The sequence below is a fragment of the Megalopta genalis genome, chromosome 17 (genome assembly GCF_051020955.1).
Source record: "Megalopta genalis isolate 19385.01 chromosome 17, iyMegGena1_principal, whole genome shotgun sequence".
Classification (NCBI taxonomy): domain Eukaryota; kingdom Metazoa; phylum Arthropoda; class Insecta; order Hymenoptera; family Halictidae; genus Megalopta; species Megalopta genalis.
This window is the reverse complement of record NC_135029.1, coordinates 1067803-1082849: the sequence shown is the minus strand read 5'-3', so window position 1 is coordinate 1082849 and position 15047 is coordinate 1067803. Positions and strand designations below refer to the sequence as shown.

The window sequence follows — 15047 nt, the reverse complement described above, 5'->3', positions numbered from 1 at the left end:
TTTCACTCACGAATGGCTCATGTTTTTTTCGATGTATGTAATGTATGATGTATCGTTCCAGCATGCACATCAATTCCATTGAATTCTCGTAATTTTTTTGTAATACTTGTTGTACTTGTAGTAGGTTCCGCTTTTGTTTTTCTTAAAATAAAATTTCCTTCCCGTACGCAGCTGATTAATGACACATCCTGCTCCTTTATATTTTCTTACAATGTATTGTATTGTAAAATGTGATTTCCCAACCATGCTTGCACTTTCCCTTTACGATTGTTGTTTTTTAAATAAATTAAAAATCATTTCCCGCTCTTCAATATACTCATATTTACTCAATAGAGACTCATATTTACAAATTAATTTTATAATTGAAATTATTGCACTCGTTGCTAACAGATTACTAAGGCATTCTACGGTTAATCTTATCCCGCAACCGTACGAAGACTTTTGTGACCCGATATTTGTACCATATAATAAATATGCTTTATTTACTTAAAGAAAAAAGATTCGTGTTTACTCCTATTAGTTTAATCCTATTGTTTAATCCTATAGATTACTCCTATACAGTTTTGAAAATATATATACAGTTAAGAAATATTCTTTAATTATGTGTAAACACATTCTGAAAGAACGTTATGTAAATACAAATCAAATTGAATTGAACAAATTTTATTCAATCGCGTTGTGTTACGATGAAAGAAAATATCTAATATTCTGCAACACAAATTTATGAGGAAACAAAACCTGCTAATGGAGAGCTCTTTATCCAGGATACGGATTTTGAAATGTCAGATGTCATTTTTAAAGACCTTAAATCGAATACGAACGACAATACGCTAACAATCGGAACAACAGCTAAGCAAATTTTCATACAAAATAAAAATTGAATTAAATTCTTTCGATGTTTCTTCTGCTTTTGTAAACTACTTATTGTAAACCCATTAAATCGGCAGTCTACTAATGAATTGCTAGAGTTCCCTTGATCAAGGGAAAATTCAAACTCCACTTAAAAGTTCGACAAGTAGTTTTAACAACATTGAGGCTATAGATAAACTGAAGGCGGTTCAAACTTGATAATTTTACGCCATCGAAAAGCTGTAGCATCGGTCTCGTCGATTTAGACTCGTGCGCGAACAAGTAGGAGACCATCGTCGGAAAGAAAGAAATTCTTGGTCACTGTAATAACGTTCGATGGACAACACGTTAGACATTTCGAGGTCGATATGACACGAACGCATCCAATTTCCTTTCGGACAACATAATGGACGTCGTGCAATTAACGTCACGGAGAAGTGGTATTCTTCGTATCCCCGCCCGAAAGACGCCGTACAGATTCCCCTGGCGGTTTTCTGCTTGAACCGCGGATAATAGGTCCCTTTAGATGGCTCCTTTTATTTTGAATTTTAATCAGGAGTTTTCATGTCCCCCGCGCTTTATGCACGATACAAACTCCCGCCTTTCGGACACCAATGCAAAATTATTAATTCACAGAACCGACAGATCGTTAATGGAGCCAACGTGATACAGAAGCGTGATGGTACCGCGAGAATTTTGAAGGTCGAGGGACTTCTGTAATTACTATTTTTCATTTCTTAAGGAACTGAACACCGGTCGGTCTAATTTACAAAATGGCTGCTATAGAGCAGCAGCTGGAAGTTTCTTGTTAACATCGTTTTATTGTACAGAGAATTCAAATCATGTCTAGCGTGATATATTACACGAGGAAATTTATCGTTCTGTTATTATCTTCCAGTGTTAATGTAATGAGATCTTCGTCTATTACGTTTTCTATTGAAATCGATTTTCTGAGCTGGTTACTGTGGGTTCACCAGTTGCAGTGTCATTGGTTTGTGTTTGCTGTTGTTTGGATAAGACATATTGAATGCTTTCATTTAAAAATAAAGAAAATAAAAGAATTGGAATAAAAAAATAAAGAAAATAAAAAAATTAGAATTAAAAAATAAGCAAAATAAAAGAATTCGAATTCAAAGATAAACAAAATAAAAGAATAAAAAAATTGAGTACGTATAAAATTAATTATGCCTGGTAACAAACCAAGGGCACAGCAATTAGTGCCTAGTGTACGTATCGTTAAAACTTCATTCGCGTGCGACGAGGATGACACAATAGAAATTTGGGAGGAAACATTTTAGGAATAACTTAGGCTGAATAATGAGGTGCATTGTAATTATGTATCTGCCAAAGTGGACGAACGGAATCCGTAGGCGGAAGAAGACACAGGCCTCTTCGCCGTTTAATCGTAATCCAATAAAACCACTTCGGCACAGGGGAGAATTATAAATTTCGTCGTCCTCGTGCGCGGAATACTACCCCAACCTTTCTCCTGCTTTCGCCGTTTTCATTCAATTAAATTACCGGTCTAACCTGATATACTTTTTCCCCTTCGTATCTAAAAAGTATTTACTTATTCCGGGAAAAGTACTTCAGCGTGATCTATTACGTTTTATTTCGGAGGGCACGATAAGCTATTTTATAAATGGTTAAAAATCATTGTTTGTTTAGTTAATGTAAATCTTGTGTGGATCTACGAAGCAATAAGCTTCGTTACACGGTTACAGACTTCTCTAACAAGATCTTTAAAATTGATTGCATCGGATAATCGACTAACGCGACTAATATAAATTGTTCGATAAGAATGACAGGATTGATTTAATCGAACGTCGTGCGAAAATTTCTGGTGGTTTTCTCTATTTTATTTGAATTTGTAGATTTTGTGTTGAGTTCTTTGGGGATTTTGCATATTTCACGTGACTCGTCCAATTTTATCCTTGAATAAAGAAACATCTTTATAACTCCAGTAACTGTAAAACCCTTGTAGAAAGAAAAAGTTTATTATAAATGTTGAAATTACATTTGTGCTCTCTAGTAATTTTCGTAATTTAGTCAAAGCATTATCTTCTTGTTATCGTTATAAAAATTTGCCGATACACTCGTAATGTTTTTAAAAGCTCGGACGCATTTGGAATCTTGCGATTAAATTAGATGAAAGTTTTCTTTTTCAGGAGTAAACTGTTCCGCGATGAGTTGGTAATGCTGAGATTCTGAACTTCTGTAGAACAGTGCTCTACTTTTTACAGAAAGTATTTAATGGAACAAGTTAGGATAATTTCTGCAGAAGATATTTGGACGAACATTAAGCATAATGTTATCGTTGTGTACACGCGAAATATTTTCGTATCTAATTTTTAAATATAATATTATGTCTTTGCTGCAATGCGAAACGCAACGGTAATTAACAGATCAACAAAATATACGAAAGCATTTTTATTTTGGTTTCGCCGGGAAGATTTTCATAGCCGAAGAAATTTTTCTCCATTTTAATTTCCAAAAAATTAAACGAGAACACGAAGATCTGCATAAAACTCCGCAGTATAATAATCACCATAATCTTCGCGAGGAACATCGCAAAACATTGCCGCGATAGTGAAGTATAATAATCGAACGATTAAACAGAAGACTGACTCAATTTTATTTAAATTTCCACCTTGAAAATAAAAGTCTTCTTCATTATTTTCTGCCACGTTTCATTTAAAACATTCAGAAAAGTAACAGAGCTGCGTTTTTCTATTCGACGATATCAAATATTATATCTGAAAGTCGAACTTCGAACTTTCAAAAATAACGTTCGAACGGTCCCCGGAGAAAGCGTTGCAATAAAAAACTATGGCCCTTCGAACCGGAAGTTTGGGCAAAAAATTGAGCGCATAAAATATCGAACTTGTTTGCCTCGAAATCGCATTTGTTGATATAGTTGACAACTCGATGTCGGCGTACCACAGGAGTATCGGACTTCGGTCGAGTATGCAGAAAATATTGTCAGCGATTGCACAAATCCTGCCCATTCTGTCAGGGCTGCGTAAAGGGTCCTCGTTCGGATAGCAGAGGGAAACCATAAATTGTGTACGAATTTTATTGAGAAATTCGAGTGATTATCCGCGACTGGAATTTTGCGAATCGCGTAGCAAAGCTCTATAAACGACGCTTCACGAGGAAGCAAGAATGTTCAGGCTAATCGCAGGCTGATCCCAGACACGTGATTTTAACAGATTCGGAGGATTAAAGTGCGATTCCTGAGATGAACAGCCTGCCGGTAGATCGTCTAATTACAACTTACAACAGGGCTTAACGTTTAAACTGCAAACCACTATTACACGTGCGTGCCAATGCGGCATAATACTCTGGCTGCGGTTCGCTTCTCCAGCTTTGAGTTTGTTCATCATCGCGACTCGCATTCCGGCTAATCGAGTTTTTCTTTTGCTTCAACCTCGAGCACCCTCGAAATATGCAGCATTTGATCCCTTTGTTCGGAAATCGATATTCCCATCGTTTTAAAGGACTGCTTGAAACAAGAGACCCGTCACCCACAACTGAGTGATGATCGACGACCGAACATATCAGAGCGCAACAAAATGCATCAAAGTGTGCAGAATATCGCCCAATAAAGAAGAGCTCTTTCCATTTCCGATTTATCTTTATGAAATTTATAACGCGTTGAGGGTTTTCCGATAAATGTGGAACTATATATGCTCCTACTCGAGCGGAAATTATTAAATTATGGAAAGTTTAGCGTTTGAGAGCATTAATTCCCTTGGCGGGGGGTAATTGATTTCTTACTTCCATTTTGTTGTGTTTTATGTGGCAACGAACTTTCTTAAACGAGGTCGGAAATAGTTCCGTAGTTCTGTACGACCCCAATTAGAAAGGCATGCGATCGTAAATGACGTGGATAAAACTTATTGTTCACTTTTATTAAAGCTAATGAAATCACGAACCGCGTGTACCTTTTGTGCTTACGTGCGCTTTAAATTTTCCCATCGCTCGAGCGGGAAGGTACAGCCAATGGCAAAAGTTCGATCGACCTAAAAACCTGTAAATTATAAATTAGAAAAGCCAATTTCAAGTCGAAACACGTTTTAAATTCATACCATCTGTATTAATTTTCGATTAAGATACTAAATTTTATCAGATTTATAAAATTAATTTCCGTATCTTTTTGTTGCGTTTATCTTCTTCTAATTGGGTACAAAATCATGGAAGCCAATTATTTCAAAGATACAAATTTGAAATGAAACACTTTAACAAATAAGTAATATCTTGCGAGAATACTTGCAAATGGTATATTTGCAAGATAATATCTTCTCGTCGGTTTAAAAATATAATTTATCTCTGGTTACCTTTCTCTGGTTACATATTATTATAAAGGTCAGCATATTTTCTTTTTGTTTTTTATCAGGTTCTTGTTCCTCTTACTGCTTCTATTTTTTTATTCATTCATATCTCTAACAAATGTACATTTGACCTATTATTTAAACCGATTTAAGTTGGTCATCAAATAATTCTTAATATCATCGCATTTTTACTCGATAGAATTTTTAATTGATACTGTGTCGTGACATTTCCATTAGTATTTATAAAGATTATACATCAAAGTAATTTGCGACATGCTATAGGAAATGAACGTATTCGAATGTTTCCCAAATTTATTTTTTCAGGGACCAACCTCTGTACCTTCGTGCACACTCGTTCATGGCTTTTGGATTCTTCGTGCACACAAAAATCAGTCACCGATTAAGAATCTGCTCTTCAGTCGTACAATGCACAGAGTTGATTCGCAAGAAACATTATCGTTGGTTGTTAGATGCCGCTTAAGAAGAGAGCCAGCCATAAGTAGTCTGTGCGTTTCCATGCAGAAGAACCGTCATCTGCGTTGATTGAAATATACAGAAGCTACATGATCGTGTCGTGTTTTTATTAGAAAAATTGTTTGAGATCCAAATATTTTTACTGTCGCGTTTAGTAATCTAGCAATCATCGTCAGAAAATCATTACATTGGGACTGGATACTGTGCAACAACATTGTTCATCGAACCAGCTAGCAAATTTTCTCCACACTTAATCAGCATCCATTAGATTGGAGAAGCTACGTCAGGTATTTAACGACTTGAAGACGAAGTAACGTAGCGAGGATGCCGACGATGATCCGAGGGTCGATCAACGAAGAAATAAACAGTCAACTATATACTTGGTTTCTGGAAGAGAAGGCTAATGATCGAGAAGTCACTGACGCGCAGCTCTTAGCGAAAGCGTTGGAAATCTGTCAGTCGCTTGGTGAATCAACAACGTTCAGCGGAAGCTGGTTGCAGGACTTCAAAACGCGTCATGACATCGAGATGGAAGACGACGAAGCCACTGATCTCTCATTCACGAAAATAAGTGGAATATTAATAAGCATGCCACCGACGTCAAAGAACGCGAATGCGGGGACGGCCGACTGGAACGAGAACGCGACACCGTATCTGAGGTTGTGCATAAGTCCGCCGTTATTCATAGATCCACATAAATATCTTAAAACGTCCGAAAATGTGCCTGTATATGTGAACCATGCGACATTCGCCGGTTCGTATATGTTTTTGAATCCAGCCATCGCTGACAGTAGCTCAGGATTGAATGCAGCTGTAAGTAGCGCTGAAATGAACACGCCGTCGTGTTCGAAGACGAATGCGAATGAAACGGAGTACATACCGTCGTGTTCGAAGACGAATGCGAATGAAACGGAGTACATACCGTCGTGTTCGAAGACGAATGCGAATGAAACGGAGTACATACCGTCGTGTTCGAAGACGAATGCGAATGAAACGGAGAACATACCGTCGTGTTCGAAGACGAATGCGAATGAAACGGAGTACATACCGTCGTGTTCGAAGACGAATGCGAATGAAACGGAGGACACACCGTCGTGTTCGGGGACGAATGCGAATGAAACGGAGAACACGCCCTCGTGTTCGGGGACGAATGCGAATGAAACGGAGGACACGCCCTCGTGTTCGGAGACGAATGTGAATGAAACGGAGAACACACCGTCGTGTTCGGGGACGAAAGCGCATGCAACGATGAACGTGCCGTCGTGTTCGAAGACGGATGCGAATACAACGGTGAACATGCCGTCGTGTTCGAGGACGAATGCGAATAGAACGGAGAACATGGCATCGTGTTCGAACACGAAAGCGAAAGCAATGGAAACGATGCCCCCGGATTTGGAGGCGCAGCTATTCTTAAGAAACTTCACGAGAAGGCTGTCACAAGAGAAGATACCAAGCAAGAATATTTACTATTTGAAAGACACCGGTCTTGCCTGGAAGGTTATCCCCAAGAATCTCCTGGCTCCCAGTTTAGAAGAGAGGCACATGATATCGAAGTTCGAAAAGGAGTGCGTTACCATAGGTTTGTGCGTAAACCTGTTCGGCAATCATAAGCTCGCGCCTCTGTTTATCCACAAGCGTGGAAGATCGAACGCGTTGAAGCACTGCAGAGATCAGCTGCCTGTGATCTTCGCGAGTCAACCGCGGGCTCAAATGGACCATGCTGTGTTCACGGAGTGGTACAACAAACACTTCAAGCCAACCGTGAGAATACTACAGTTTCCCGATAAAGGCGGAAAGGTTTTGCTGCTTCTGGACTCCCATCAGAAGCATAGACTGCAGTTGGTCAAAGAGCGGAGTAACGATAACTTCGAAATTGTATTTCTACCAAAGAGTGCTGCCTCCCTCATGATGGCGATAGAAGAGAAGGTGGTAGAACGGGTCAAGAAGATCTATCGCCTTAAGATGCTGCACCAGATGCTGATTTTTCCGGAAGGCGCGCGAAGATTTTATCACGATTTCGATTTGATAGATTGCATCGACCTGTTGTCCGCGGCGTGGATGGAAATTACAATGACGAGTATTCAGAACATGTGGTGCAGCGTAGTCAGAAATACCTGGAGATCGTCTTTAATAGAAGCAGAGCCGGAGGAGGACCCTTTAGAGTCCACTTTACAGGACATTGTTGGCCTTATCGCCAGAGAAGGGCAGCCTGAAGAGACTGTAAACGAATTTTTATTACGATGCCAGGAGATGGAGAGACATTTCTTGAAGGATGAGACAGAGGAAAACGGGGACGAAGATGAGGAGAAGAGCAATAGTGAGAGGGAAGGTGAAGACGAAGTACTCAGCCATGACGACATTAAGATGGCTTTTGAAACATTGGTTGCGTGGTCTAAACAGCAACCGCAGTACATACAGCTGCTAGTGGAGTATTTGAAGAATTATTACGAGAGAAGTATCAATGGAAATAAAGACTGAAATGGACTAAAGATTAAAGAAGCAGATTGATCGGTGTTTGAGAGAACAGAGACTGCATGGTATATGTTTATATAACAAAATAAGATTTAATTATAGTAGAAATAATTCGTTACCACGGTTCCTAGAAGAGAGTTGTTATATCAACATATATTTGATTTCATTTTCATTAGATTAATCGAGAAGCATATGATGGAATCTGTTAACGTTTTATTTATTGTTGAAGGTAATTGGCAGTGGCGCGTGCTATCTTACGTTCGGAAGCGAACTGTTCTGCGCAAACTGTATGGAGGTCGGTCTGCCGATCAATTTCCAGAACTGATATGGAAGCAGTGTTCATGTTTCAAAGTTTAATGGGCGGTATCTTTCAAGGTAGATCCGCAATAACTGCACAGACAGATGCAGATTAGCAGATAATCGAAAGTCAATTTCCTTCGTCATCCTCGTGTCAGTTCACCGTTCGCGTTCGTTTCTTGTCTTGCATTTTGCAAGCGAATCGATGAGCTCGATCGTGTCACGAAATGACAGTGTCCGCCCGTTAATTCACAATACGTCTCTTTGATTCGTTTGATCTTAAACGCTATACAAGTGTCGAGTTCGTAAGTTCGTTAACAAGAAAATCACGTACCCTTCGTTTGCTTCGTATACTCTCCAATTGTCCTGCCGTATTTTCGCCGATGCTTTGCGATCCCCATAACTCCAGACCAATCCTAGCATACGTGAATGTCATGGATCCGATCGGCAAGAAGTATGTCAGTATCATGAATATGACGTTGTACCTATGGACAAAGAATTTCCAAAGTTATTCAAGAATGTATTACGCATCATATTTTCCCTGTAAGGGGGCGAGGGTTGTCGAATTCAAAGAAACGTGGCGTTAAATGTGAGAAAAACAGGTTCTTCGTATCTTATATGACTACCATAATTTGTAGAAGTGTGTTTTTAAATATTATTATTATTATTATTATTATTGTTATTGAACGAGTACAATGAATGTCGAAATTAAGACAACGTCAAATTGTCGGTAGCAAAATTCTGTTCCTACAATGTTTGATTGACTCGAAGAATGATCGTCTTGATTAGGTAGCCCGAAATCAATCGACAAGGGAGATTTTAATTCTTGATTGAAGTATGTAATTGGTAAACTGCAGATTTTTATGCAAATTCTCATTTTCATACGATTCTCATTTTTATACAAACCTGAACAAAAACAACATTTCTTACAACAATTGGAAAATTCTTTATAATGAACATAGAATAATAACACAATCAATGTTCGTTAATATGCACGTTTTCCAATGAAAGTAAAAGACAGTGGCCTAACTAGCACACATTTAAATATATTCTGAGAAAGACTTTTTCAAAGAACGTAATTACCTGTAATTAATATTTTCATATTTAATATATTTAATATTTTTTTATATTTAATATTTTTACAACGATATAAAAGAATATAAAACTTTCTGTTTTCCTTTTTTTATAATATATTTTACGCAGTAAGAAATTTATAGGAACGGAAAAATTTTCCTGTGCCATCAGCAGCGGCCAACACGATTAGATTATTCGATTCCGTTTTGAAGTCTCAGGCGGTGCTCCGTTTGATTGGTTCCCCGTTAGTAAAACCCTCCTGTCGGTGTGCACACTTTCAGTAATCCTGTTCACTCTGATCGGATCGACTCAAGGATCTAACTAGCCGTGAATAATTACGCGATCCCCACTTTCAGTGCTCCATGTCAGGAATTTCGATGAAATTGAAATATGATTGTAATCCGCGGGAAATTTACCTCTCCCGATCCTTTCGGAGCAGGCTTCATAGAAGAGACTTCAATCCAGTAAAAGCTAGCCAGGACCATGTATCATCGGTTTTTTCATTAACTCACGTAATAAAGGCATCGGTAAGCTTGCGATAAAAATGCGTCGCATGAAGGAAGTACATTAAATTAATGAACACTTTTTTTTAGGGTTGCGAAGATCTTTCTATTATGAGGTCATTGTAAAAGGAAAAATTGTCCAATGCTTTCACAAAGGTTCGAATTTGCAGCGTTTTCGAGAATGGTGCATTCAGTTTTCTTTCTTCCGTATCATTGAAAAACGTCAGAAAGTAAATGGACGATGAATTGCGAATGTTGGAGACCTTATTCAGCCGAGAGTTTAGGTTTAAAGATGGACGATTTCTTGAACATAGAACACTACGCACCAGTAAATATTGTCTTCAGCTACCGTACGACAATATTGTCTACGGATTTTTCTGCCAGCTAGTAAACATATTTGCTCGTCACGTGTAGCATAAAGTAAAGACGCCTCTCTTGATTTGTCAACTACGACCGCATTGCTGCATCAGGCAGTTGTAGATGTCTCGTTACTGTCAGGGAACCGTCGCCTGTTTGCCTCATCAAGGCTTTCTCATTGGTATATTATCTTGATTATTCTCTGTCTGGCGGTCACTTTGCTTGTCGAACGAACATCAAGATAGATCGCGTCAGTGCCTCTGATGAAAATTCCATCTTCGACCCACTACTCCATCTAGTGTTCTAGCGATTCTAGTCTATCCGCTCCACAATAATGAACTGTATGATCATCGTTGAAATGATCAATTTATTACGGCACTTCGCGCATTAAAATTCGATTAACTCACATAAGTTTCCCTACCCCTCATTCGTTTCGTTCTTATCTTTATTAATCCATCGATGGATATTTCACGCGAGTACATTCTTTGACGCGCGTTTAATGCATTAGGAGACTATTGGAATTTTTGTTAATTCGATGTTCTATTTAATCAATAATCGCGCACATTGTAATCCATTTTTCGTTTGTGGTTGTACAGAATTAAATTCAGAGTAAATAATTCGTGTAAAGACACAATTAATAAAACGATTCTTGATCTGGAAATTGTCGAGGATTTAGATTTTACAGGATTTGTAGAGGTTCTTGAGGAAATACCACAAGTTTAGCTGTTTGTTCGTAAATCAAGTAGAAAAAAAGGAATCTAAGAGAATCTAATATTCTTTTTCTCGATCTGAAGAAACATTGTTTCAGTCTGATACAAGAGTAAATCTTGCATCAAAATTTATGATATAAAATCCATCCTCTGAAAGGCATACTAATTTATTCTCAAAAGTTGGCGAAAAAGACGATCCTCGTCGACAAAAGATATCGATCCTACGGATTTGAGCCACATATTCAAAATGTACGGCCATATTACAGTAATGTAGTAGAATTTTGTGTAAAGAATGATATATAAAGAAGGATATTGCCGGATAACTAGATTCTAGAGCACAACAGTGATTCATTTTCCTGGAAGTGACAACCGTAATTATGGTAATCAGCTAGCGACTCTTTGTTTCACAGCGTTGTCGTGGATATTTCTTCTTTTAGTAGTCATTAGCATTGTAACATTTTCCTTAGCTTCATTTTCATATATTCTCAGCTTTGTAGTGCTTTGAGCAATTTTAAAGCAGAAAGTATCTAACATTTTGCTTCGTTTCAAGTTTGTACAAATTGCGTTCTAAATGTTTTATAAAAAGCAAAGAAAACTAAGCTTAAAAAATAATAATTTAAATGTTTTTCTAACTTTTTTATTTTCTTTTTGGTTCTCTTTTTATATCCTTTTTAATCTGATTCTTGGAACGCATCTGCATAACAAATAAAACTGGCCCGCAATTTCATACCGAAAAATTAAAAATTTGCCCGCGGTTAAAAAGTAAGTACGTGGAACTAATTTGGTTTGCGAGTCGTGACCGGAAAGCCGATAAAAAGCGTTTATTCGTTAATGCTTGTTATTTCACTTTATTTTCGGATTGTGACCATTTTTATAATCTATTGATATGTAAAATATATTTGATAACTTTTTACAGTGCCGAATTCCAAGAATATTATAAATTATATTAGAAGCAAGATCAAATAAAGCACATGTGCATCGATGTGTGCCCTACATGATACACATGCCCTACTAGTATGAAATACAGTAAATTCTGTCGAATTGATGCTCAGCTTTCTACACAAAATGGACAATTTTGGAGAGGAGATGCGATTATTCGTATCTTGCGTCTCATTTTTATAGTTGTTGGCAATCGATAATTATAAAAATGAACCGCGAGGCTTGAATAATAGTATCTCCTCTTCCCAAATCGTCCATTTTTGTGTACAAACTGAGCGACAATTAGAGAAAATTTACTGTACTTTATTTACATAACATATTTTCCAATCCTAATATACAGGGTGTCCCGTTTAAATTGATCCACTCAAATATCTACCAAGCTATCCAAGATGAAAAACAGAGTTTCAAATAAAAATGAAATATTTTTAAGGTACACGTAATCATTGCTTTTTTATGGAAGTGTAGACGTTATATGAAGGGCATCTTAATCGCTTTGACGGCTACGTTCAAGAATAAAAATTAACAATACATACATATTTTCCAAAATGAAGTGTTCATAAAATTAAATATGAAAATACGAATTTGCAGAAAAATCTACAGACGGTTAACGATTGTAAAAAAGGTAACAAAGGGATAGCTTGTTAAACCGAGGACGATGCGGAGAATATAATTTGATCTGAAAAATGTCTAGTAGCTTAATCAAGCCAGTTAGGTGACCAGGATTATAGATATTCCAGCGAGTACGCTGTTGCACGTGATACAGTATCTGATTAATTAGTCGTAACAATGAAGACGGGTAAAACGAAACTTTTGTCCTGAGAAGGAAGCTCTGGGATTAATGACAATTGTAATTTCAGCTACTCCGTTGTTATTTAATTTCATTTGTTCCAGACGATAGTCGAAGCCTTAATTTACTGCTTCTCCATTACTCGTGCGAAATAAATTAGATCTATTGCATTACAGCTGCGAGGAAATTAATTACATTCCCATAGTAAGAAGCAAGAATTATCGATTCGGTAGCGGCGTTGTAACGGTTAAATTCTTCGATTAAATTTCGATGTTAAATTTGCGCTGTGCATTTAGTTAGAGTGGTGTATTTGCAGATGAAAGGTGTGAAGGATAACAAAGAAAATGTGAGGACAGTTCTGCTCCGGGAGCAGAAGCTTTTAGAACTGCTTAAAGGATTTCGGTTCGAGAGACTTTTGTGACCGAGTTAAAAGAACACTTCCAGCTTTGTATGAAGGCTCAACGAGACTCTAAAGCTTACTTTTATCAGTTCCGCCCCGTAATTAAAGGTAACAGCGTAGAATGCCAATGAGCCTTCATGCAGAGTATTCGTTCGGAGCTATTAAATCGAGAAATTGCTAGCCGTTTCGTTACCTTTCAAAGTGAGTAGATGGGAAGCCTCATTACCTTACTCTTTAATAACTTCAGTAACTTAGCCTTTTACGGACTGTGTGTTAAACATGGAAATACAAATTGTGGAAGGTATAGTGGTTTGAATAATTATCGACTAAAAGTTACTTTTATATTTTTCGTTATACAATTTAAACAAAAACTTAATGAAACATCGTATTTGAATATTTCTGTATCAGAAATATATAAATATAGTTCTTTTTTATTTTTGTTTAAATATCAATATAAATGTAAAAGTTACTTAAAATTTATAGTTATTCATACCATTGTAGATACGTATTCTTTAATCTTCAATTTATTATTTCAATTATTTTTCCTACGGTATCTCTTTTTAAATACTTAACTTTACGAACTGTAACAAAACAAGGAAATTTCAGAAATTCCCCGGTTGAATTAAATAAAGGTGGATACACAAAAATATTAAACAGTAGTTTTGAAATAGTCTAATTCTTGATAATTGATTATCAAAATCCTTACCCGCTCCTTATCTTTCTAGCCGAAGTGACATAACAACGAGAAATCAATGTACCATAAAAATAAAATAATGAATATATGAAGCTAAAAAACGGTGATAAGATAAAATAAGATTAAAACAAGAGCTAACGTCATTCACAAATCATAAGTAATAATCTCCAAGATTTAGAGTAAACTCCAATCAACATTTAAAATTCAATGAAGTATACTGCCCATAATATACATAAATTATATTATATCATTGTTATTATTACCTAATAATTATTATACCAAGGAGGGGCATTTCCTTTCTGTTAACAACAAATAACCAACACTATCTTGTAGTCACAAACTTGCGCCATGCCTTGCGCCATATTGTTTAAATGTCCAGCAATCGTACCGTTTAAAAACTCATTAACGCGGCGCCATATTTAACGTCAACGCGATTCATTCAACATATTTTAACTCTCGTTGATCAGATTCTCGAAAACGCAGCAAAAAACACGAATATGGAAATCGCGAAGCAACAACCACGGGCCAGCGTAAACATATTTTTCATTAAATCCGGGATCAAGAAATTTATTAACACTTTCGGAACTGGATATGTTTCGAAGCCCTGCAATTTGCAAACGCAAACAGAAAACTGGAGAACCGGCCGTTGAAATTTATATGTTTCGGGCATAAACAAGACGATGAAAGACAAACAAACGGACGTCCGAACGGGGAAAAAGGTAATTTTACGTAACGCTACCGTCGCGTTGCCAGTGAATCGAGCCCCGTGCACTCTCGCACTCTTTTTTCCACGTTTTTCCGATAAATATCTTTAACCCTCGGACAACCGCCGGTTTACGGTCTAGACCAGGCCAGCAGACAAATGCGGCGTCATTTTTATACTTTTTGTGCGCGGTAAATAATACCACCATTTCCGCGGTGCTTTTTATTCGCGGTCTCATTTTGCTCGTTTATTTCTCTGCCCTGCCAGAGAATATATCTGTCGTATTTATGCAAATTATTGAACATCGGCGCGCATATTTCGAGCGATGAGAACTGCAACGTCGCGTCCCACAAATTAGAAAGGAAAGCTTGACTTCTGATATTTTTCATACCGGCGCGACGGGTGCGATTTACGGTATTTTTTTAACTCCGGGAAAAATCATACGAAGTGCTAC

General features: G+C 37.3%; 2 protein-coding genes across 7 annotated transcripts in view; one reads left to right on the top strand and one right to left on the bottom strand.

Annotated features, from left to right (window-relative positions):
* Positions 1 to 13855, top strand: part of LOC117217646 (uncharacterized) — a 34663-nt gene extending 20808 nt beyond the window's left edge. The window contains exons 2-3 of one of the 2 annotated variants that reach the window (XR_004489608.2): positions 5508 to 8194; positions 8359 to 13855. Coding sequence is in view for 1 of the 2 variants with exons in the window: in XM_033465415.2 (XP_033321306.2) it covers positions 5982 to 8135 (2154 nt within the window). In the remaining variant the exon portion in view is untranslated. Of the gene's footprint in view, positions 1 to 5507 lie in introns of both variants that reach the window. The other variant, XM_033465415.2, reaches the window with a different exon arrangement.
* LOC117217656 (tachykinin-like peptides receptor 99D) overlaps positions 1 to 15047 on the bottom strand; it is a 227025-nt gene that overhangs the window by 19072 nt on the left and 192906 nt on the right. For all 5 annotated transcript variants that reach the window (XM_033465462.2, XM_033465438.2, XM_033465430.2 and 2 more), the window contains exon 5: positions 8761 to 8911. In XM_033465462.2, the coding sequence (XP_033321353.1) occupies positions 8761 to 8911 (151 nt within the window). The remainder of the gene's footprint in view (positions 1 to 8760; positions 8912 to 15047) is intronic.